This window comes from Mobula hypostoma, chromosome 10 (genome assembly GCF_963921235.1).
Source record: "Mobula hypostoma chromosome 10, sMobHyp1.1, whole genome shotgun sequence".
NCBI lineage: Eukaryota > Metazoa > Chordata > Chondrichthyes > Myliobatiformes > Myliobatidae > Mobula > Mobula hypostoma.
Genome location: NC_086106.1, coordinates 48912148 through 48937465, shown reverse-complemented (window position 1 = coordinate 48937465; position 25318 = coordinate 48912148). Strand labels below are relative to the sequence as shown.

At 42.1% G+C, this 25318-nt stretch overlaps 1 protein-coding gene across 8 annotated transcripts in view; it reads left to right on the top strand.

Annotated features, from left to right (window-relative positions):
* The window catches only part of hdx (highly divergent homeobox), a 152018-nt gene that overhangs the window by 95389 nt on the left and 31311 nt on the right, over positions 1–25318 (top strand). For 7 of the 8 annotated variants that reach the window (XM_063060463.1, XM_063060465.1, XM_063060458.1 and 4 more), the window contains one exon: positions 19363–19509. The exons of the other annotated variant lie outside the window; for it this stretch is intronic. In XM_063060463.1, the coding sequence (XP_062916533.1) occupies positions 19363–19509 (147 nt within the window). The remainder of the gene's footprint in view (positions 1–19362; positions 19510–25318) is intronic. 8 annotated transcript variants of the gene reach the window in all.

Sequence of the window (25318 nt, the reverse complement as noted above, 5' to 3'; positions counted from 1 at the left end):
GATTTCACAGGATATGTCTTCTTTATTAGATACTTCCATTACAATGGATGAGATTAAGAATGTTATTTTTTCTATGAATCTGGGGAAAGCTCCTGGCCCTGATGGGTTTACCGTTGAATTTTATAAATGTTTTGCTTCTTTATTGATTCCTTGGCTCTATAAGGTTTTTGAGGCTTCTTTGAAACTTGGTAAACTTCCGGAATCTTTTAATAGAGCATCAATTTCTTTAATACTAAAGAAGGATAAAGACCCTGCTCAATGTGCATCTTATAGACCAATATCTTTATTAAATGTTGATTCTAAAGTTTTTTCTAAGTTATTAGCAAATAGACTAGAAAAAGTACTTCCTTCTATTATTTCGGAAGACCAAACGGGTTTTATTAAAGGTCGTTACTCTTTTTATAATATTCGTACATTGTTAAATATCGTTTATACTCCCTCACAAAATGTTCCTGAGTGTGTTATTTCTTTAGATGCCGAGAAAGCTTTTGATAGAGTAGAATGGCCTTATTTATTTAAGGTGCTTGAAATGTTTAATTTTAGCTTGAAATTTATATCCTGGATTAAACTGTTATATTACTCCCCTGTAGCCTCGGTTCGTACTAACTCCTTAAACTCACCTTTTTTTCCTCTCTTTCGTGGTACTCGACAAGGCTGTCCTCTTAGTCCCCTATTATTTGATATTGCATTAGAACCTCTTGCAATTGCTATTCGAGAATCTTTAAATATTACTGGGATAACTCGGGGATTAAAGTCCCATAAATTATCACTCTATGCTGATGATTTACTTTTATATATTTCTAATCCTGAGAGATCCATTCCTGCTGTTTTAGAGTTATTAGCACAATTTGGTCTTTTCTCAGGTTATAAATTAAATCTTAGTAAGAGTGAACTTTTTCCGATTAATAAACATCTTCCCTTATATTATAAATTTCCATTTAAATTGATTAATAATTACTTTTCATATCTTGGGATTAAAATTACTTGTAAACATAAAGATTTATTTAAGACTAACTTTTTACCATTAATAGACCATATTACTCAACTTTCATCTAAATGGTTTCCCTTATATTTAACTTTGATTGGTCGTATTAATGCAGTTAAGATGTTTTTTTTGCCAAAATTTTTATATGTGTTTCAGGCATTACCAATTTTCGTTCCTAAATCTTTTTTTGATAAAGTTGACTCTAAAATTTCTTCATTTATTTGGCAGAACAAGAATCCGAGACTGGGTAAAATACATTTACAGAAAGCTAAGAGAGATGGAGGTTTAGCATTACCTAACTTTAGATTTTATTATTGGGCTATTAATATTCGACATATGAAATTTTGGTTACTTGACCGGGACATACTATTTATTCCTAAATGGGTAGCATTGGAATTACAATCTGTTCAGGGTTATACACTTGGTTCTATTTTAGGTTCCTCTCTTCCTTTTGATTCGAAACGTCTTAAGCAGGTCTCTAACCCGATAGTTAAATATGCTTTGCGCATTTGGTTTCAATTCAGAAAATTTTTTGATCTTAATCAATTCGGGTTAGCGATTCCTATTTTAGGTAACATATTTTTTCCTCCCTCTTTTACGGATCGCGCTTTTCAAACTTGGAAGACTAAGGGTATTTTACGGTTTTTGGATTTATTTTTAGATGGTTCCCTTATGTCTTTTGAACAATTATCTAATAAATATAACTTATCAAGAATACATTTTTTTTAGATATTTACAAGTTAGAAATTTCCTAAGTACTATACTTACTTCCTTTCCAATGCTTCCTCCTATATATATTTTAGATTCGATAATTAACCTTAATCCATGTCAGAAAGGTGCATCGGCTATGATTTATAATATTATTATGAAACTTAGGAAAGCTCCATTTGATAAGATTAGGGTAGATTGGGAACAGGAATTGGGGCTTACCATTTCTGTGGATGATTGGGGGCAGATTTTACAATTAGTTAATACTTCCTCTATTTGTGCTAAACATTCCCTAATTCAATTTAAAGTGGTTCATAGAGCACATATGTCCAAAGATAAGTTAGCGCGTTTTTACTCGCATATTAATCCTTTCTGTGATAGATGTTCGGGGCAGATAGCCTCTTTAACTCATATGTTTTGGTCTTGCCCTACTTTGGAAACTTTTTGGAGAGATATTTTCAATATTATTTCTAAGGTATTAAATATAGATATCTCTCCTCACCCTATTACTGCTATCTTTGGACTACCAAAATTTCTAGTAATCTTTCCCCTTCAGCCCGTAGAATGATTGCATTTCTTACTTTAATGGCGAAAAGATGTATTTTACAACATTGGAAAGAGCTTAATGCTCCAACTACCTTTTTTTGGTTTTCTCAGACGATTTTATGTTTGAATCTGGAGAAAATTAGAAGTAACCTTTATGATTCTTCATTTAAATTTGAACAGATTTGGGGACCTTTTATTCGATATTTTCATTTAATGTAATATTTACCCTTCTTGTTTTTTCTTCACTGTTTTAATGGAGGTCGGGATTGAGGACGTGATTTTAAGTTTAACTCTGTTTGGTTTCAAGTTAGCCCATTGCTTTGCTTTGCTTTTAGTTAGTTGCACGGTGGGTTTTTTTTTTGGGGTTTTTTTTTCTTTTTTTTTCCATTGATATATATAAAATCTAGTATACTATTATGTTATCTTGGTTTCTTATGCTTAAATTACATTGTTTGTAGTATTTTCTTTTTGGTATTGTTATCTTTTGGAATTTTATTATACTTTAACATTGTATTAATGTTTATATGGCTTACCTTTTTTGTATACTTACTCAATAAAAAGATTTAAAAAGAAAGAACATCCCCAGCATCGTCCGGCAGATGTTAAAGGACCTCAGTCTCCTCAGGAAATAGAGACGGCTCTGACACTTCTTGTAGACAGCCTCAGTGTTCTTTGACCAGTCTAGTTTATTGTCAATTCGTATCCCCAGGTATTTGTAATCCTCCACCATGTCCACACTGACCCCCTGGATGGAAACAGGGGTTACCGGTACCTTAGCTGTCCTCAGGTCTACCACCAGCTCCTTAGTCTTTTTCACATTAAGCTGCAGATAATTCTGCTCGCACCATGTGACAAAGTTTCCTACCGTAGCCCTGTACTCAGCCTCACCTCCCTTGCTGATGCTCCAACTATGGCAGAGTCATCTGAAAACTTCTGAAGATGACAAGACGCTGTGCAGTAGTTGAAGTCCGAGGTGTAGATGGTGAAGAGAAAGGGAGACATGACAGTCCTCTGTGGAGCCCCAGTGTTGCTGATCACTCTGTTGGACACACAGTGTTGCAAGCACACGTACTGTGGTCTGCCAGTCAGGTATCAAGGATCCATGATACCAGGGAAGCATCCACCTGCATCGCTGTCAGCTTCTCCCCCAGCAGAGCAGGGCGGATGGTGTTGAACTCACTGGAGAAGTCAAAAAACATGACCCTCACAGTACTCGCTGGCTTGTCCAGGTGGGCGTAGACACCGTTCAGCAGGTAAAACATATAGTAAAAGCAGGAATGATATGATAAATACACAGCCTATATAAAGTAGAAATACTTTTCCACAATCATTGCCGGCACTGTTCTCCGTAGCGAAAATCTCACGCAAGCGCTGTTGGCAAAAACACCCTCTCCAGTAACCTTTAAGCTATGAAGCTGCCAAATCATACCAAATAACACGTAAAAATACACAGCCGATATAAAGTAGAAATAATATATGTACAGTGTAGTATCACTTACGGGAATCGGGAAGACAGCGCCGAGCACACTGATGATGGTGTGTTAGACTGAGTCGTCGGAGTTTGGGTGGTGCAGTGGCCCCACCCTCCGGGCAGCGACCCGATACCGATCCGCGAAGAATGCAGGGGTGCAGCAGTAGCCAGGAGGCACACAGCACATCTTTAAGAAAAAAGCCGAAATAAACATGCTAATTAATTAGGTGCTGCCCGGCACGAAAATGTCGGCCCAGGTCAGAGGCGACGCAATCGGCAATCGCCTCTGATCTGGGCTGACAATTACGTGCAGGGCAGCACCTAATTAATTAGCTTGTTTATTTCGGCTTTTTTCTTAAAGATGCGCTGGATGCCTCCCGGCTACTGCTGCATACTCGACGAATGGGTGTCTGTCTGCGGCTTGGGGGTTGGGGTGGTGGGACACTGAGGTGTCATCTCATCGTCGTCTGTTTCCATTAGGGCAGGCAGCTCATCTTCTCCTATGACAGCCTGCCTCGATGTCGAAGGTCGAGGTTCGTCGTCTGCTGTGGCTGATGTGGAAGGCTTGCTTGACTGCCGAGCCTCGCGCATTTTTCTATCATACAGTTCTTTGTAAGCACTCAAACCATCTTGCAAATGCTGTATGCCCTAAACTGACATTCACTTTCAAAATTAGTCATACTTTATCATTGCAGCGAAAATCTCACGCAGTTGCTTCACTTTCAGTTCCTGGACAACTTCAGTTTCGCTACTAATTCAGTTTCGATTGTTATCCTTTCCTCTTCCAATTGCATCAGCTCTTCATCTATCAGTTCTTGGTCATGGGATGCTAAAACCTCTTCAACATCATGTTCATCAGCTTCCCCAAGCCAAACTCACTTTGTCCTTACTTCGTTCACCACGATCGAAATGCTTAATTATGTCTAGTTTTACGCTAAGTCTAACACCCTTGCGAGCTCTTTTAGGCTTTTCTGATACCATAGAACTCATCTTGCAAACGGCTGCTCACAGCCACATGTTTAAGCAATGCCGGCGAGAATGCCGTTCCGAATCCGGGAGAGAGCGGCCGATTGGGGTGCGTGCTGCCCTTTATCAGGCACTGCTTTTTTATCGCACACTACTTTTTTCTTGCACGCTGCTTTTTTTGCGCACTGCCTTTTATTGTGCGTGGCTTTTTTCGCGCGCTGCCCTTCTTCGTAACAGTGAAAACACCTTCTGTTAGCGAAAACAGGTAATTAATGTAGGTCTTTCGTAACAGTGAGGTTTCGTAAAGCAAACGTTCGAAAAGCAGGGGACACCTGTACTCCATTGGCAAACCACTTCTGTCTTGGTGGTATTGACTGTCAGCCCCATCCTGCTGTATGCTCTCACCGCCACAGCAAGGACAGTCTGAAGATCCTTCAGAGTATGGGCCACAAGAGCATAGTCGTCTGCATACTGCAGCTCCAGGACCCGGTCTCTATGGAATTTGGTGGTTGCGTGGAGCCTCCTGATGTCAAAGAGGTTGCCATCTAATCTAACGTCCACTGCCACACCGCTGCTGTCTTCAATCTTGTTGTGGAGAAGCTTGGTAGCACACAAGAGTAAGATGTTAAAGAGCACTGGTGCTAGTACACACCCCTGCCTCACCCCTGTGTGTATAAGGAAGGGCTCTGGACTCTTGTCCTCCTATGTCAGCTGAGCAGTCATCCCATCATGGAGCTGACGGAGCATGTTAACAAATTTATTGGGACAGCCAATCCTAAGGAGGACATCCCAAAAGAGTCCTCTTTGCACAGTGTGGAATGTTTTGGAGAGGTTGACAAAGGCCTGATGTTGCTCCCGGCGCTTTTCCTGAAGCTGCTGGGCTGTAAAGATCATGTTGATCGTGCTCCTGTTCTTCCTAAATCCACACTGTGATTCAGGCAGCATTGACTCGGTGATGTTGCTGATGAGTCTCTGAAGCATCACCTTAGCCAGGACCTTTCCAGCAACAGAAAGGAGTGATGTGCCCCTACTATTGCTGCAGATGGCCTTGTCACCCTTGTTCTTATAAATGACAACGATGTTTGCATTTCTCCATTGCTGTGGGATGTTCTCATCAGTCCAGGCCTTGGTGATGTACTGGTAGAGGGTGCGCATACACATGTACCCTCCATTCTTCAGTAACTCAGCAGGAATATTGTCAGTGCCAGGGGACTTGTTGTTCTTAAGGGAATGGACAGCTGATAGAATGTTCTGGAAGGTTGGTGGTAGACTGAGGTCATGGATAGGAGGAAGTTCAGGCGGTTCATCCAGGATGGTGGGGTCTGCGTCAGAGTCCTGATTAAGCAGGCTGTTAAAATGCTCAGCCCACCTCAGCAGAATGGTATTCTGATTCTTCAGAAATGTTAGGCCATCTGCTGTTTTCAGGGAAGTAACGCATCAATTTATTGGGCCGTAGATGATTTTGACAGCATTGTAAAAATTATGCATGTCATTATTATCGGCAAAGGATTGGATTTCATGTGCCTTTTCAGTCCACCACTCATTTTGTATGGTCTGTATTGCCTTTTGCACTTTTCTCCGAGCTGCCTGCCTATGCTGTCTGATGCTGGTGGATGACGGGTTGTCTAAAGTTGCCCGGTGTGCTTTGTGCATGTCCTTAAGCAAGTTGTGGATGGTGTCTGAGTTATTGTCAAACCAGTCTTGGTGGTTCCTGCTCTTATTGTCGATGGATTGGGCTGCTGCCTCATAGAGTGCAGAGCTGATATAGTCCACTGTTGTTCCATGGTATTTTCTGAGCTCAGACAAGGTTCCAACTCCCTTATTTTCTCAGCTAGGATATTGGTGGTTGCAATTTAGCCGTTTTTTATTAGATTTTTGCAGCCACGGGGGGGGGGACGCACTTTCATATGGAGCTTGGCCACAATCATATGGTGGTCAGTCCAGCACTCTGCACCTCTCATGGCATGGGTGATGAGAACATCCTTGATGTCACTACGTCTCAGAATGATGAAGTCGATCATGTGCCAATGTTTAGAGCGAGGGTGCATCCACGAGTCTTTTATTTTGCCTCCTGCTGGAAGATGGTGTTGGTTATGGTAAAGTTACGCTCAGAGCAAAGAATAAGTAGCCTCATGCCATTTGCATTCACCTTGCCAATACCGTGCCTACCTAGCACTCCACTCCATATCCTGTTGTTCTGTCCTACCCTAGCACTGAAGTCCCCAAGCAAAATGATTTTATCATTCTTAGGGATCCGGCAAAGAGCTTCATCCAATGTCTAATAAAAGCATTCCTTGGCCTCATTCTCAGATGGCAAAGGGTGCATAGGCACTGAGAAGCGTGGCATAACGTTTCTTTGCCAGGGGGATACGGAGGGACATCAGTCTTTCACAAATGCCAACAGGTGTTTCTGTGAGACTTGGTAGAAAGGTGTTCTTGATGGCCAATCCTACTCTGTGGAGATGTTGTCCACCTGGGGAGAAACCTTTCCAGAAGAAGGTGTAACCCATCCTTTCCTCTGTTAAGGAGCCTTCATCCAGGAGCCTGGTCTCACTCAGCGCAGCAATGTCGATGTTGTAGCACCTCAGTTCGGTAGCAATCAAGGCTCTTCTCCGGTGAGGTCTGTCAGAGATGCCATATGAGTCCAGGAGAGTCCTTACATTCTATGTTGCCAGTTTTAGGTTATATTATTCCTTATTTCGACCACAGTATTGGAATAACCTGATAGGCGCGGTAACCTATCCAGGTGAGTGATTGAATGGGCAATTTTTAGGCCACCTTTTCTAGGCCCTTCCCCAATTGGGGTGAGCAGTGCAGTCCCTAAATAGGGCTGCTCAGTCGCACAGGGGTCTGCTGAAAACAGCTGCCTCTCAGTCCCAGCTGCTAGCGACCAAATACCCTGTGTCGCTGCTGTGCAGGGTTCTGACTAGGAGCTCCCAGTCCATTCGTACCTGCTCCCGTTGAAAGATGCCCATCGCCGTCAGACTTCAACCATACGTAAGGTCCAGGTATTGTACACCGTGGTCAGAGGTGGAGACCTGCGCAAGGAAGATTTTAAAGTGCCACGGGGGGTGCGCCATCCCCAGTAGCACTATCGTCACCATGATGAGGTAAATCCCGGTGGCAAGGGTGATCCCAGGACAACCGGTCCCACATCTTGGCTGCAGGAGGCTGCCGGATCCTTGGTCTGTTAAGGCCCGCCTATTGCGTGCCGTCAGTGCATTGCTTTTCTGTCAGGGTGTGCTCCCTTAGCCTTGTCTCAACAGACTTACCACAAAGCAGTGGGGCTATTTTCCCATAGCTGGGACAGTGGTTGACCGGCGCCAGGGCGTGCCCACACAGTGGTGGGCCTGCACGCCACGTCTCTGGGGTCCACCGCTGCTCCAAGATCCCCTGTAGGTTAGCCTGGGATCGTAAGATACCCAGTTTCCATGTGTGGCCCCGAGGAGGCACTGCAGGAGTCTTGGTGGTGGAGAGGCTCTGTACTGGCAGGAGGAAGCTTACACACTCGGCTCCTCTCTTCATCCTCCATTAAGAAGGCTAGCCAGCGGCAATAGCTGTAAGCAGAGAGCACTATGCGGCATGCAGCATGCACTAACTACAAGCACTGCTACACTACTGCACCAGACGCTTCACACACACCCTGTGAGCTAATACTCCCACACACTATCAAAGCATACATAAAAGGCATTAAGCTCATCGGGGAATGATGGATCATTGCCACTTGTGCTACCCAGTGTTGTCTTGAAACACTGGTTCCCGGTTTGGGAAAACTCATAATGATTTTGTGGGTACACATTCGTCTATACATGTCCGTATGAAGTTGGTGATGTCTGTGGCATTCATTTAGGTCCAGTAACGAATCCTTGAACATTTCCAATCCTCTGATTTAAAACAGTACTGAATTCACTCCTGTCTGTGCTACCCAGCTCTTTGCAGTCCCTTTCTTCAGTTTCTAACTGTACACAGAAGAAGCACAGCCAGGTTGTCGGCTTTACTGAAGTGCAGAGTGGAAAGCCTTGTTGGTGATGAAGCAGTGCTTGAGTGTGTTTGGTCTTTGTGTTGCAAGTGATGTGTTAATAGAGTTAGGCAGACTTCTTCGAGCTAGCCTAATTCCTCTGCCACCATGAGGTGAAAAGCTCTTCATTATTATTAATTGTGGTACTTAATTCCTCACGTGCTAGCTTGATGTTTGCCTGAGGTGAGATGTGGACTGCAGTCATGATGATGATGTAGAATTCCTACAAAAGATAAAACTTTTAGTACTTCACAACTTTACTACCAGGTGTTCCAGGATGATGGAGCGGGAGTAGGACAAGACCACCATGTCCATGCACCATGACAAGTTAATCATTAATGATAAATTTGTGACGTGCTTGTTGCATCTAGCCTATCAAACGGTGGGAATATTGTAAGTTTAAATGATATGTCCTTTCATTCTACGCCACCCTAAGCTACCTGCCAGCCTAGTCATCATATGGGAGGATGAACCCTGGGCGCCTTCCCAAGACTATGGTCAACACGCTCCTAGAAGACAGCGGCGCGGCTAATGTAGATGAACTGAACACACTGATGAGGGAGAGGGAGAAGTGGAGAGTTCGTTATCGTGCCCGACGCCGGCCCCTAGGCCTGAGTAGTGGTAGTAGTAGTATTATTATTCTTCTAAAACCAAAGAATTCAGGCCTGGTCTATGTATTCTCTCCTCAATGGCAAATCTGAAAGCAGTCTGGTTTAAAACAGATCTGTTGCAATCAAATATATCTGAATAGCTAAGCATAATTCCGGCTTGCATTTAAATATCGAATCTTACTTTTAAGTTTCCATTGTGTTGAGTGTACTAATGGTGCACTGCTTTTGTTGGTCATTTTGCAAGTTACTCACAAACAAATTTGATTTTGTCAAACAACTGGTGTTATCTCACCATATGATGTTTACTTTGGGAGTTTCTGCTCTTTTTGCCATTTCCTTTGCAAATGCTGTAATTTATATTCTCAGTTTTTTGTTTGTTGTTATAGATTGAGTACCCTTTATCTGAAATTCCAAAATCCATAACCTCACAAATGAAAAATTCCATGAAGTGCTGGCAAAGTTCCCAGGTAATGCCAGAGACAGTTCTGAGAAGTGACCTCACATATCAAATGAACGGAAGTTAATGAAAAATAGAAAACACTCCATTAACCAAAAAATTAAGATCTGGAATATGTACTAAAAGAATGGATTTGTCAGCGTTGGAGTGAACATTGTCGCTTAACAGTATTCTAATCGTGAAACAAGCAACGATCCATCATGACGAATTGAAAATTGAAGGTGATTGTGAATATTCCCAGGCCCGACCCCAAGAGCAAGAAGAGATCCAAGATTTGATCGATTTAAGTGTCATGCTGAATTGGAAAGCTTGGTTACGGGCTGAATCAAGGTGCTGGGGCTGGGCCCAAGAGTGTATTGAAGTGGCTGGGCCTGGGTGCAAAAGTGAGGAATGACTGGAGGTTTGGACGATTAAGTGCCAGGCTGGATTGAAAAGGTCAGGGTGCCAGGGCTGGAGACGGGCCGGTTCAGCTTGCTGCTCCGCAAGCTTTACTTGTCTATGCACTGAACTGAAGCTGTGGCCTGCAAATAATAGGCTCTTGAATCGGCTGCAATGATGACTCTTCGTGGCTGTGTACTCACTTCGGTGAACATTAGTTCTGAATGTTACTTACTTACTTTTATTGTTTTCATGAGTTTTTTTTCCTGCACGTTGGGTTTTTGACAGTCTTTTTTAATGGGTTCTATTTGGTTTCTTTGGAAGGTATATAGTATACATTCTTTGATAATAAATATACTTTGAACTTTGAATATTCAGTAGATTGGTTTCAGAAATTTAAGAAGGGACACAGCATTAAAATTTTAAAGGTTTGTGGTGAAGTGTCTACTGATCTGGTTGTATACTGGAACAATCAATTTCCAATTTTTTTGAGACCGCTCCTGTGGTGAACAAGATCATGGATTTCCATAAAAGGATGAAGAAGGAGATCTACAACAAAAAGATCTGCTGATGTATGATCAGCAAATAACTGATGTCTGGCTCTAGTTCTTTTACAAAACAACACAGTTGGAATAGAATACTTGTACTGCAGTCAAGGTGATCCTGTTTTATCAGTGAAAGGGAGGGGGTATAAAGAAGTTGAATTACAGTGTTGTCCTTGCCCCAGCTCTGGGATGAGAAGAAGCAATTTTTAGTTTGTGTTGTTCAAGATCAAATTACCTTCTAGTGATAGTGCCTCGTGTTCTATCTGATGTCCACTTAAACAATGTCACTGAATGTTGTTGCTAGTTGTAATTTTAGATATGTTCTGTACCAGATATTTATGGCCCTCTCTCCTTTCCGATAAGATTCCTTCTTCAGTCCTTTATCTTTTCTATCTATCATCTTTCAGCTTCTTACTTTATCCCCACTTCCCCCACTCACCTTCCTCCTCACCTGGCTTATCTGTCACTTCCTCCCCTTTTTTTTTAGCCCTGATGAAGGATCTGGGCCTGAAACGACTTTTTATTCCCCTCCATAAATGCAGCCTTACCTGCTGAATTCCTCCATTTTGGGTGTTGCACGTAGAATTATTGTTTCTTTTACATGGTGGCAATTGAAAGGTATTGGTGCTTAATAGTGTCTTGTATAAGTAAATTAATTAATTAATTAATGATTTTTTAAAATATTGAAACTTGGCCTCCAACTACTGCATAGATATACTCTGTGCTGGCTTTTATTGCACAAAGATTTGAGTACTATGGTGAAGAGACGCATTTTGCTCCAATTATTTAGGGACTTTGTGAGACTGTGTCTGGAATATTATGTATGGATTAGATTTTCCCATCTAAGTAAGGATATACTTGTGATAAAGAGAACTTCACAGAGTTGATGTAGAGATAATATTTCTCCTAATGGTGGTGTCTAGAAATAAGGCTCACAATCTCAGAACTAGGGCTTTGCCATATGGGACCATTGAGAAGGTATTTTGTAACCTATAAGATAGCCCTTAATTTTCTAATCTTTCAATAATATATTTCCCTTCTTTTTAAAATACATCCACTAATTTAACTTGCTCAACTTTTTAATGTTGACAGCATCAGAGAGTCCTTACCCTCTGAGAAGTTGTTTATGTACAGGCCACTTTTAAATGACTCTCTATCCACCCCTCACCCCCCACCACCGTGGAGTTTGTACCTGTCCCTTCATTCAGGATTGCTCCACTAGTTGGAAACATCTCAACATCTGCCCTGTCAATACCCCCATGAATCCTAACTTGTTTCAATAAGGTTCTTGACTCCTAAGAATATACATCTTAATTTCTTCAGATGTTTAAGTTAGAACAACACTCTCAATTCAGGAATTAACCTACTTGAACCTCTTTTGGATTCTTCAGGTACCAGTATCTTTTCATTTTAAGTCAAGGAGCCAAATCTATGCAGTACTTTGGCTGTGGTCTTATCAATGTCCTGTACAAATTATGGCAAGAATTCCCTATTTCTAAATTCCAACCTTCTTTCAATAAAGACCAATGTTCACTTTCCTTCCTAACCAGTTGCTATGTCTGCCAATTAACCTTTTGCTATTCATGTGCAAGAACATCAAGATCCCTCTGTTACTCACTGACCTGCACTTTATCTCCTTTTAGTTAAGTCTGTCTTTGGATTCCTCTTAACAACATACAGAACCTTACACCTTCCCACATTAAACTCCATTTGTTAGGCTGTTGCGTTTGTGGGGACCACTAACTTTCAGTTCACTCTCTATATCTAATGTAATTTAAAAAAAACTATTAATATTTAAACAACACACAAACTGCTGGAGGAACTCAGTAGGCTGGGCAGCATCTATGGAAAAGAGTATAGCTGACGCTTCAGGTTGAGACCCTTCAGCAGGACTGGATTAAAAAAAGATGAGTCAGAGTTAGAAGGTAGGGGTGGGGAGGAGGAAACACAAGGTGATGGATGAAACTGAGAGGGGGAGGGATGTAGTAAAGAGATGATAGGTTGATTGGTGAAAGAGGTACAGGGCTGGAGAAGGGGGAATCTGATAGAGTACAGAAAGCCATGGAAGAAAGAAAGGAGGGAGTAGCACCAGCAGGTGGTGGTGAGCAGGTAAAGAGATAAGGTGAGAGAGGGGGAAGGGGGCATTACTAGAAGTTTGAGAAGTCAATGTTCATGCCATCAGGTTGGAGGCTACCCAGACAGAATACAAGGTGTTGCTCCTCCAACCTGAGTGTGGCATCATTGCAACAGTAGCGACACTGGGATAACCAGATACAGTAGATGACCCCAACAGACTCACGGTGAAGTGTCACCTTACCTGAAAGGATATCCAGTATCTCCAACGGAACCCACTACCAAGCACATCTTTCCCTCTTCTCTCTCCCCCCCCCCCCTTACTGCTTTCCATAGGGATTACTGCCTAACCGACTCCCTTGTCCATTTGTCCCTCTCCACTGATCTCCCTCCTGGCACTTACCCTTGCAAGCAGAACAAGTGCTACCACTCCCCCTACACTTCCGTCCTCACTACCATTCAGGGGCCCAAGCAGTCTTACCAGGTGAGGCAACACTTCACCTGTAAGTCTGTTGGGGTCATATACTGTGTCTGGTGCTCCCAGTGTAGCCTCCTGTATATCGGTGAGATCCGACATAGATTAGGAGACTGCTCCACCGAGCACCTACAATGTCCGCCAGAAAAAGCATGTCAGTCCATGGCCTCCTCTACTGTCACCATGAAGCCACACTTAGGTTGGAGGAGCAACACCTTGTATTCTTTCTGGGTAGCTTCCAACCTGATGGCATGAACATTGACTTCTCGAACGTGCAGTAATGCCTCCCCCCTTCACCAATCCCATCCACTTTTCCCTTTTTCACCTTATCTCCTTACCTGCCGATCACCTCCCTCTGGTGCTCCTCCCAATTAGCTTCCTTCCATGGCCTTCTGTCTTCTCCTATCAGATACCTCCTTCTCCAGCCCTGTATCTCTTTTACCAATCAACTTAATAGGTCTTTACTTTACCCCTCCCCACCCGCCTCAGTTTCACCTATCACCTTGTGTTTCCTCGTCCCCTTTGCCACTTTTTAATTCTACTCCTCATCTCTTTTCCTCCAGTGCTGAAGGGTATCAGCCTGAAACGTCGACTGTACTTTTTTCCATCAAAGCTGCCTTGCCTGCTGAGTTCCTCTAGCATTTTGTGTGTGTTGCACATATATTGCACACTCTGCAGTTGCTGGAGGGCCGGAGTGCGTAGGGTGGCAGGTGGTGTACCTGTCAAGTGAGCTGGTTTATCCCCAGCAGGATAAAGCTTCTAGGGTATAGTTGGGGTTGACAGAGAGTATTCTAACACTACTGCTTTGGGTACCCTGCAGATGATAAAAGCATTAATCTGCAGCAGGTGAGTTATCTTAAAATATTTAGTCTGAATGATGACCATACCATGGTACGTGTGATGAATTAGCTGATGGTTGAGAGTCTCCCAGGACTTGTATGCAGGCAAGTACTGCTTCATTTTCTGTGAAGTTGCAAGTAAAGTTGAACATGGCACAATTATTAATGTGCGTCCCCATATCTAACCTTTATAATTAAACCAAGGTTACTGGTGAAGCAACTAAGGATGATTGGGCTTGGGTTACTACCTCTGTGGAACTCCTGCATTTGGTTTCCAGAGGCTGAGATGAATTCCCTCAAACGCTGGTCAGTGATTTCAGAATGGAGGATGGTGCATATACTCCTGTCTACATTAATGGTGCAGAGCTTGAAAGGGTTACGAATTGTGCAACACAAGTAACTTGTCCTGATTCAATTATGTAGACCAGCGGTCCCCAACCACCGGGCCGCGGACTGGTACCGGGCCACCAGGCATGCGCTACCAGACCGCGAGGAAACTATATGATTTGGTGATAGGAGTCAGCTGCACCTTTCCTCATCCCCTGTCACGCCCATTGTTGAGCTTGAACACATGCTAGCTCATTACGCATGCGTCATCCATGTCAGAGCGGGAAGGAGATCAACTCCTCGAGCTTGCAAATGACGGCGGGCTGAAAAGTATGTTTGACATAACATCTCTGCCGGTATTCCGGATCAAAGTCAAAGCTAAATATCCTGAGGTAGACACGGAGGCACTGAAAACGTTGCTTCCATTTCCAACATATCTCTACTATGAATGCAACGAAAACTAAATTGCGGAATAGACTGGACATAAGGAACCCATTCGAGTATCGCTGTCTCCCATCACCCCTCGATAGGACCGTCTTGTTGTAGGAAAACAAGTATTCAGCCCAGGGCTCCCACTGATTCAGCGATATTAGTGCGTTGCAATGATTTTATATATTCATACGAGGAAAATATGTGCTGTGTGTTTAATATCCATACGTTACTTGAAATGTTATGATGCTATTGACTTATAAGTGACTTATCTAACCATATAACAATTACAGCAGGGATACAGGACATCTGTGCCCTTCTAGTCCATGCCGAACGCTACTCTCACCTTGTCCCACCGACCTGCACTCAGCCCATAACCCTCCATTCCTTTCCTGTCCATATAGCTGTCCAGTTTAACTTTAAATGATAATATCGAACCTGCCTCTACCACTTCTACTGGGAGTTCGTTCAACACTTACTTCAAGCTCCCCTGTCCTGCCCTGATAATTGACTTATCGCTATATTCATGCGAGGAAAATATGCGCTGTGTGTTTAATATTAAGTTCGTTAGATAAACCCTTTTAGAAAGGAAATTGAGTGTATTAGCCACTTATCACCGATATTCCGGTCATGATTAACACCCCCCCCCCGCCCCGAACAGAATCGCTAAAAACGATTTGCAGTAAAAAGAAATCGGCACGTGCACGCATACACACTGGTGCCGCGCAGGGCTTCATGGTCATTGTAGGCTTTCTCGGGGTAAACACAATATATTTGACTGCTACTCTTGTCCGTTGGCAACAATTCCTCCCCCACCCTCCCGGTCGGCCGGTCCGCAAGAATATTGTCAATATGAAACCGGTCCGCAGTGCAAAAAAAGTTGGGGACCCCTGACGTAGACATCATGTTCGTGAAATGTCACCAATACCTCTACTTATTTGGTATTTCCTGTCAACCCTTATCAAATTTTATCTATATACTATGGAAGGCATCCTGTTTGGGTTGGATGCATCATGGCATGGTTTGGCATCTGTTCTGCCCACACCTCAGAGAGCTGTGGACATACCTCAGCACATCACAGTAACTAGCCTCCCTCAGTAAACTGTCTATTCCTACCGCTGCCTCTGTAAGGCTACCAGCAAAACCAAAGATCCCATTCTCTCCACTCCCCATTTTCATCAGGCAAAAGATGCAAAAGCCTGAAAGTACGTATTACCAAGCTCAACGGCAACTTCAGCCCCGTTTTAAGGCTACTGGATAGTTCCTTAGGACTCTAGTCCTCACAATCTACCTCATTATGATCTTGCATCTTATTGTTTACCTGCACTGCAGGTTCTCTGTAGCTCTTAGACTTTATTTTGTACCTGTTATTATTTTACCTTGTACTACCTGTGTGAAGAGTGACCTGTATAAACAGTATGCAAGACAAACTTTTCATTGTACCTTGGTACGTGACAATAAACCAATCCTAATCCTTAACTATCTTCCTTTGTGAGGGATGATTTCAACCATGAGTGATTTCTCCTTTTTACCTATTTATTTCACTTCTACCAAGTCTCCTTGATGCTGCTGTCCGTCATCAGAAGTTACCGTCGTCTCGACTTTGAAATTAAGTTCTTTGGTCTGATGTCGCTATGGCAAATTCCAAACTGAACATCACCCTGCAGGTCCTTGGCAAATGCTGCTTTCATAGCATCATCAAACACACTTGGATGAGTTAGTGTTGACCCAGTGGTACTTTGCTGGATTGGATTTCTCCTGTGTTTAGTAGACAGGGCATACCTTGCCAATTACCCACATGCCAGAGTACTACTGACACAGATTGGGTAGAGATCCTGCTCATCCAGGAGGTCAAATCTTCAGTGTGACAATACTATAGCTGCAATACTGGAGCAATACCAACTCTGATGGGTGGGTCATGTTGTCCAAATGCCCAACTCTTGTCTCCCCAAACAGATCCTTTAACCCCAGTTGAAGGAATGTCAGCAAGCCCCTGCTGGGCAAAAGAAACACTTTAAAGATAACATCAGAATCACGCTGAAGAAATTCAACTTTACATCTAAGAACTGGCAAGACATTGTATTCAAATGATATACCTATTCAAGAGGGAGCTGTGCTTCATGAGAAGGACCTCTGCTGTGCCGCAGGGAACAGCCAAAAGCTGTGAAAGGAGGAGACTGAATAACCAAAAGACCCAACCACGAACAACAGCTATCACTTACTCTTGCCCACACTGCACCAGTATATGTGTAAGTCCGATCGGTCTCTCCAGCCTCCTAAGGACCCATCAAGAGACAACCTCTTAGAACAACATACTCAACCGGAGTGATTGCATTATATTGCAGCTGTGGATTACAAAGTCCCCAACTCTCAGCCATTTCCTGATACAGTATCATATGGAATTAATCAAACTGGCTCGAGACTGACCTCTGATGATGGAGATTTTGGGAGAAATCTGCTTTTTATAGTACTTATTGTAAGCTGACATTGAGGCAGATTTGTATGTTCTATTAATCTTGTCCTTGAGACTTTGATAGTGCTGGTCAAGCCAATTTTCCAAACTTCGGTTTACTTCTGAAATACTCAAACATGCTTTTACTTCTTTTGTTTTTACTTTTTACACATTAGGTTTAAAGGGAGCAGGAAATACTTGAGCATTCGTGACCCCACCTCTGGTCACAACCCTTCTCAAGTTCTTGTTCCCTGGCGTTTCAGACCCCATCACTTCGCCCACAGACCAGATTCCCACTCCTGTCGTACTCTTGACCCTTGCCTCTGATCATACAATTGGCTCACAGTCTGAACCTCCAGCTAGCACAAACAGATGCAAGATTATCAATGTTCTGTATAGATGGCTTAGTTGACAATATTAAGAGCATCACTGAGGTACAAAATAAACTTCACCAGTGCTAGCCACATAAAGAACTCCCATATGACTTGAAAAGAATTGTAATGTATTAATTTTATTTCTGATTTTAATATAATTGAGTAGCTAAACACAAACTATTGAATACTTTCTTGAAATTGAAGTTCTTCTCAAAATGGTTCTGAGTATTTAACTCAGAAACCAGATTTAAATATACACTGTTATTTTTTTGTGCAATATTCCTGTTACAAACTGAAAACTGTAACTGGTATTTTGCAATATTCAAGTCAAAGACAAAGTCAAACTAAATTTATTATCAAACTGCCTATATGTCACATTTTCTACATCAAGATTCATTTTCTTGCAGGCATTTATGGGAAAATAAAGAAATACAATAGAATTTATTTAAAAAAAACTATACATAAGTGAAGACTGATAAACAACCAATGTGCAAAAGACTAATTGTGCAAAAAAAATATAGAGTATAAATTGTAGAGTTCTGGAAATTGATTCTGTAGGTTGTGGAATCAGTGCAGAGTTGAGGTTCAAAAGCTTGATGGTTCCAGGGTAGTCGTTCCTGAACCTGTTGGTGTGGGACCTAAGGCTCTTGTGTTTCCTTCCTGATGGTAGTAGCAAGAAGAGACCGTGGCTTGGATGGTGGAAGTAGTAGTGATGATGGATGCTGTTTTCATGTGGTAATGTTCCTTGTAAATTAAAATTAATGTCATAGTGTCATTGGGTTTTTTGAAAGCTAGACGAGCTTTAAGATTCCTTTTAAATCCTTTGAAAGCATCTCAAAGAAAGCCTTTATTTTCATAAAAGTTTGTATAGATTTGTCGTGTCACCCAACACCTTGCCAAATTTCTATAAATGCTTGTGGAGAGTATTCTAACTGGCTTTATCATGGCCTGGTTTGGAAACACAAATGCCCATGAATGGAAAAGGCTACAGAATTGGATGAAAACATCCCATTCCTTCTCCATTGTGTACATTTACTTGGAGCAAGAAATCAACATCCATTACATACTTTCTTCTCACATTTACCATCGGACAAGAGGTGCAGAAGCTTTAGGTCCTACACCACCTGGTGTAAAACAACTATTATCTGATAGCCATCGGGCTCCTGAACTGGCATAGATAACTTCATTTACCACTACTCTGAACTGATTCTACAACGTCCGGACTCACTGTCAGGACTCCATACAGCTAATGTTCTTAGTATTTCTTTTTATTTGCACAATTTGTCTTTTGCACATTGGTTGTTTGTCAACCTTGATTTTTTGTAAAATTCTTATTTTTTTCCCTATAAATGCTTGCAAGAACATACGCATACTTTGATAATAAATTTACTTTGAAGTTTTCACATTCTTCCAGTTGCTTGATGGCACTCTGAGCTGCAGTGTAATCCTGTGCCAGCAACTGGCATTTGCAATTGGGGAATTATATTTATACACAAAAAATATCTTGGATATTGTAAGATAACATGAAGGTAGCAACAGTTCATGCAAACATGGCTGAGGAATGTCAATTATCTCAACCAAATGCCTGTAGAGTTTCTGTAGATTTGGAACTGCAAGTAGCCTAATTTTTGAAACATTTTACCACAGGTATTCATTGCAATATTTGTACTTTGTTTCTCCATACAAAGTTTTCTCTCTTTAATTTAAGCTGCAGGATCGTACACAGTTTAGTGAGAATGATCTGGCTGTTCTGAAAAAATATTGGGATGTGGGTATGACCAGCCTGGGGTCAATATGCAGAGAAAAGATAGAAGCAGTCGCAATGGAGTCAAATGTGGACTGTGAGATTGTCAAGGTAAGAAAGTCACTTTGGTGGTTTTGTAATTATTCTTGTCATCAATAGGTTTGTCTTTCTATCTTGGGTAAGGTTAAGTGACATTGATAAAATCAATCTGAGCTTGCACAAGGCCAAATGCAATATACATTTGAGTGCTTCTTAAAATAGACTGATACACGGCAAAATGCACTGTCATCTGCTTCTTTAATCACATCCTGACCTCAGTGTGTAATCTGTACCAAAAATAGTTAAGTACTGTTGACTGTGCTTCTAAGCTTCCAAAATCAGTGTGTGGCGACATCTTAATCACAACCAAGTCATACCTGGATATCTTGAAAATCTAACATATGTAGAGTGGGTGGGTGTGTCAGTGGAGTTGGCAGAGGGGTCCAATATAAATGTTTGATCTGAAAAGTTCTTTGCATGCATAAGACCATAAGAGATAGGAGCAGAATTAGACCATTTGACATTATGGCTGATTTATTGTTTCTCTCAACTCCATTCTTCTGCCTTTTCCCCGTAACCTTTGATACCCTTACTAATCAAGAAACTATCAACCTCCACTTTAAATATACCCAATGACTTGGCCTCCTCAGCCATCTATGGCAATGAATTCCACTAATTCACCATTGTCTGGCTAAAGAAATACCTCCTCATCTCTCCCTTGAAGGGAGGTCCTTGTATTTTGAGGCTGTGCCCTCTGGTCCTAGACTCTCCCACTATAGGAAACATCCTGTCCACATCCACTTTATCTAGGCCTTTCAATATTCGATTGGTTTCAATGAGATCTCACCTCATTCTTCTAAATTCCAGTGAATACAGGAAGTGAGCCAACAAACACTACTCACATGTTAACCCTTCCATTCTTGGAATTATTCTTGTGAACTCCTTGACCTTCTCCAATGCCAGCACATCTTTTCTTAGATAAGGGGACCACAATTGGTCACAATACTCCAAAAGTAGTCTGACTAATGCCTTGTAAAGCCTCAGCATGCAGTTTACTGGGTATTTGTGTTGCCAATATTTTTGAATGGAGTGTATGTGATTTTGTTCCAATCAAGTCCAAAATGTGCTGTGATTGCACTGACCTCAAATTATTTGTCTGAATATCAAATAAGAAAGATGAGAATCAAAAGAGGATGTTTTGATGCAGGAGTGCAATATGATGAGGGGTTTCAGCATTATTTTCACCTTCCATGTCACTCCCTAGTGTAACATTTTATTATTTCAATTGGAATGTGATTTTCATTGTCCAGAACTGCCTCATTATTTCCAACAGGGAAGTGGTTGCAGCCCACTCACCTCCATTACAAGGTGGCAGAGTCATAGAATAGCAGAGCAAGAGGCCCTTTGGCCCATAATAACCATGCTGACCAAGTATTTATCTCATTTACCCACACTTGCTGCATATCTTACTATGGCTTGGTGATTCAAGTGCTCATGAAGTTCAAGGTTATTGTCATTCAACCATGCACACATATACCACCAAACAAGACAATATTCCTTAAGACAAAGCTGCACATCACAGTACAAATAACTCACATACATAATACACAGTGATATTACCACAAATAAATTAACAAATAATAAGGTGCATATAGGATACAGTTTTTAAAAAGTAAATAGTATAATGCTACTCTTGAAGGAGAAGGTGAGATTGACCGTAATGTGCACTCTCAGAAACTTGGTGCTCCTAACTCTCTCCACTGAGGAGCCATATATGTGAAGTGAAGAGTGGTCAGCCTGCACCTTCCTAAAATCCACACTTGTCCCTTTGGTCTTGTCCACGTTGAGACTCAAATTGCTGTGTTCGCAGCATTCTGTCAGCTGCTCCAATTCCTCTCTGGATATCATCGTCATCGTTGATGAGGTCAACCACGATCGTGTCACCAGCAAACTCGGTGGTTCAGTTTGAACTAGATCTAGCAATGCAGTCATGGGGTAGCAGAGTGAACAGCAACAGGCTGAGTATGCAATCAGAGAAGCACCGATATTTACCATGGTGGAGCTAGAGATGTTTCTGCCAACAAGGGCTGACTGTGGCCTTTCCCCTTTCCCATATTTTTATTAGTTTATATATATAAGAATACAGAAAACAGGAAAAAAATATATATGTCAATAATTAAACTAAATTGCATATAAAGACTCCTTACCCTATATTCGTACAGGTCAATTAGTTCATAACATTGAAAAATAATAGTTTTATTATATAAAAAAAATCTAACCCACTACCAACCAAAGCTGATAAGTAGAAAAAAAAAGAAAAAAGATTGTTAGTCATCGGCTGTGCCTTAACAGCAAGTCAAAAGTTTTGAAAATAATTCAGAAAAGGTCCCCACAACTTTTAAGAGTCTTGATTAGATTCAAAGATTGAACATCGAATCGTCTCTAAATTTAAACATGACATCACTTCACGTAACCATTGGGCGTGAATAGGAGGGGCCACATCTTTCCCTTTAAGCAAAAGTGTCCTTCTGGCCATAAGAGACATAAAAGCCAAAATGTGCAAATCAGATGGCTCCAAAATAATATCCTTTTCTCCAACAGTACCAAATAAAGCAGTCAAAGGAAAAAGTATTGAAAAGGTTTGAAATACTTCTTTCCAATATTTTCCAAGACCAGGACATGTCCAAAACATGAATGAGTGAAGTTTCTCCATTATTATATTTATCACAATACGGAGATATATCTAAATAAGAACGAAACAATTTATCCTTAGTCATATGGGCCCTATGGACCACTTTAAATTGAAGGAGAGAGTGACGGGCACATAACGATGAAGGGCCTTTTTGTTAAGAAGTCCAGGATACAGTTCCAGAGAGAGCTGTTGAGACTCAGTGAGGACAGTTTACCCACCAGCTTCTGAGGAATGATCATATTGAACTCTGAGCTGAAGTCACTAAGCAGCATCCTCATGTATGAGGCACCAATTTCCAGATGGGACAGAACAGAATGGAGTGCAGAGGCTATAACATCATCAGTGGACTGATTTGAGCAATGAGGATCCAGTGTAGCAGACATTGTAGCAATGCGCATACTTCCAAATGCATCAGAATACCAGCCCCCATCGCCTTCTCAGGCAGTACATTCCAGATTACAATCATTATCTAGGTGAAAAAAGATTCTTCAGAGCCTTTTGAACCCTCTTACTCTTCACCTTAAACTTGTGGCCTCAGGCTCTAACCATCTCTGTTTGGATGGATAGTGAGAAACTTGTACTCATGTCTGTATCCTTCATCTTTTGTATGCCTCTATCAGGTCCGCCTCACCCTCCTCTGCTCCAAACTCAGTCAATCCAGAGTCTTATAACTGAAATAACTCCTGCACCCTCTCCAATGCATTAACATTCTTCCTATAGTGTTGAATTTATAAGAGCATGGAAGTTATGGTACAACTTGTAAAGTTTTGGTTAGGCTACTCTGTACCTGGGCCTTGATCTCCTGTGTAAGACCCAGATGACTACCTAATATGTAGGTCTAGCAATCATCTTGCAAACCTGAAACATTGAGGTACTTTAGCTCTGTACTTTGCCTTCAAACTTTCCTTATCCTGCAATTCATTCACACCAATGTCGGACTGCTTCCCTTTACCACCCTCAACAAAGGTCAAGGTAAATTTGTTATCAAAGTACATATATGTCACCATATACATCCCTGAGATTCATTTTCTTGCAGGCATTCACAGTAAATACAAGAAATAAAACAGAATCAATAAAAGACTGCACCCAACAGGATGGACAAACAACCTATGTGCAAAAGGCAACAGGCTGTGCAAATACATAAAAAAAAATAATAAATAAGCAGTAAATATTGAGAGCACGAGATGAAGAGTCCTTGAAAGTGAGTCCATACTTTTTGGGAACAGTTCAGTGATGGGACAAATAAAAGTATTCCCTCTGGTTCAAGTGCCTGATGGCCTAATAATTGTTGCTGAACCTGGTAATGTGGGCCCTGAAGCTCCTGTACCACCTTCCTGATGCTAGCAGTGAGAAGAGAGCATGGCCTGGATGGTGTGGTTCTTGATGATGGATGCTGCTTTCCTATAGATGTGCTCAGTAGTGAGGAAGGCTTTACCCATGATGAACTGGCTATAACCGCTACTTTTTAGGATTTTCTGTTCAACATGAATGTAGCTAGTAGTTGTTGTAGTAGTATTTAGCCGAATGGTACCAAAATGAACCAAATCCAACTAGAAACAGACAGCTGAGGTCAGAATTGCATTTCTTGGAATGGCAGAATAATACTGGAGTACAATTTAATGCTCTGAATCTCCTTATTGCTAACTGCCGACGGGACATCAACCATCTCGACTTCACCGCACCTTGTTCCCAATCCAACCTCACTCCTTCTGAATGCTCTGCTCTCCACTCCATCCGCACTAATTCTAACCTTACTATAAAACCCGCCGATAAGGGGGGTGCTGTTGTAGTCTGGCGCACTGACCTCTACCTTACCGAGGCACAGCGACAACTTGTGGATACCTCCTCTTATTTACCCCTCGATCGTGACCCCACTAAGGAGCACCAGGCCATTGTCTCCCACACCATCACTGACTTTATCTGCTCGGGGGATCTCCTATCCACTGCTACCAACCTTATAGTTCCCCACACTTTGCACTTCCCGTTTCTACCTCCTACCCAAGATCCACAAACCTCCCTGTCCTGGCAGACCTATTGTCTCAGCTTGCTCCTGCCCTACCAAACTCATTTCTGCTTACCTCGACACTGTTTTATCCCCCCTTGTTCAATCCCTTCCCACTTTTGTTCGTGACACTTCTCACGCTCTGAATTTTTTCAATGATTTTCAGTTCCCTGGCCCCCACCGCTTTATTTTCACCATGGATGTCTAGTCCCTATATACTTCCATCCCCCACCAGGAAGGTCTCAAAGCCCTCCGCTTCTTTTTGGATTCCGGACCTAACCAGTTCCCCTCTACCACCACTCTCCTCCATCTAGCGGAATTAGTCCTTATTCCTAATAATTTCTCCTTTGGCTCCTCCCACTTCCTCCAAACTGAACACCTATGCTCTGCCCGCCAGAGAAAGCAGAATCTCCCAGTGGCCACACATTTAAGTTCCACGTCCCATTCCATTCTGATATGTCTATCCACGGTCTCCTCTACTGTCAAGATGAAGCCACACTCAGGTTGGAGGAGCAACACCTTGTATTCCATCTGGGTAGCCTCCAACCTAATGGCATGAACGTTGACTTCTCTAACTTCTGTTAATGCCCCACCTCCCCTTTTTACCCCATCCCTTATTTATTTATTATTATTATTTTTCTTTTCCCTTTTTTTTCTCTTTTTTTCTCCCTCTGTCCCTCTCACCATAACTCCTTGCCCATCCTCTGGGCTTCCCCCTCCCCTTTCTTTCTCCCTACGCCTCCTGTCCCATGATACTCCCCCTTCTCCAGCCTTGTATCCCTTTTGCCAAGCAACTTTCCAGCTCTTAGCTCCATCCCTCCCTCTCCTGTCTTCTCCTATCATTTCAGATCTCCCCCTCCCCCTCCCACTTTCAAATCTCTTACAATCTCATCTTTCAGTTAGTCCTGATGAAGGATCTCGGCCCGAAACGCCGACTGTACCTCTTCCTAGAGATGTTGCCTGGCCTGCTGCGTTCACCTGCATTTTTTATGTGTGTTGCTTGAATTTCCAGCATCTGCAGATTTCCTCTTGTTTGCGTACAATTTAATGATTTTTTGGGGGAAAGCTTTCTCATTGTCAATATAATTTCTCACTATTCTTTACTGCTATCTGCACTACCATTCTAACAGTTTTACTTGGGCCTAGAAGTGACAGCATCACTGTTTCAGTTGTTGGCACATCACCCT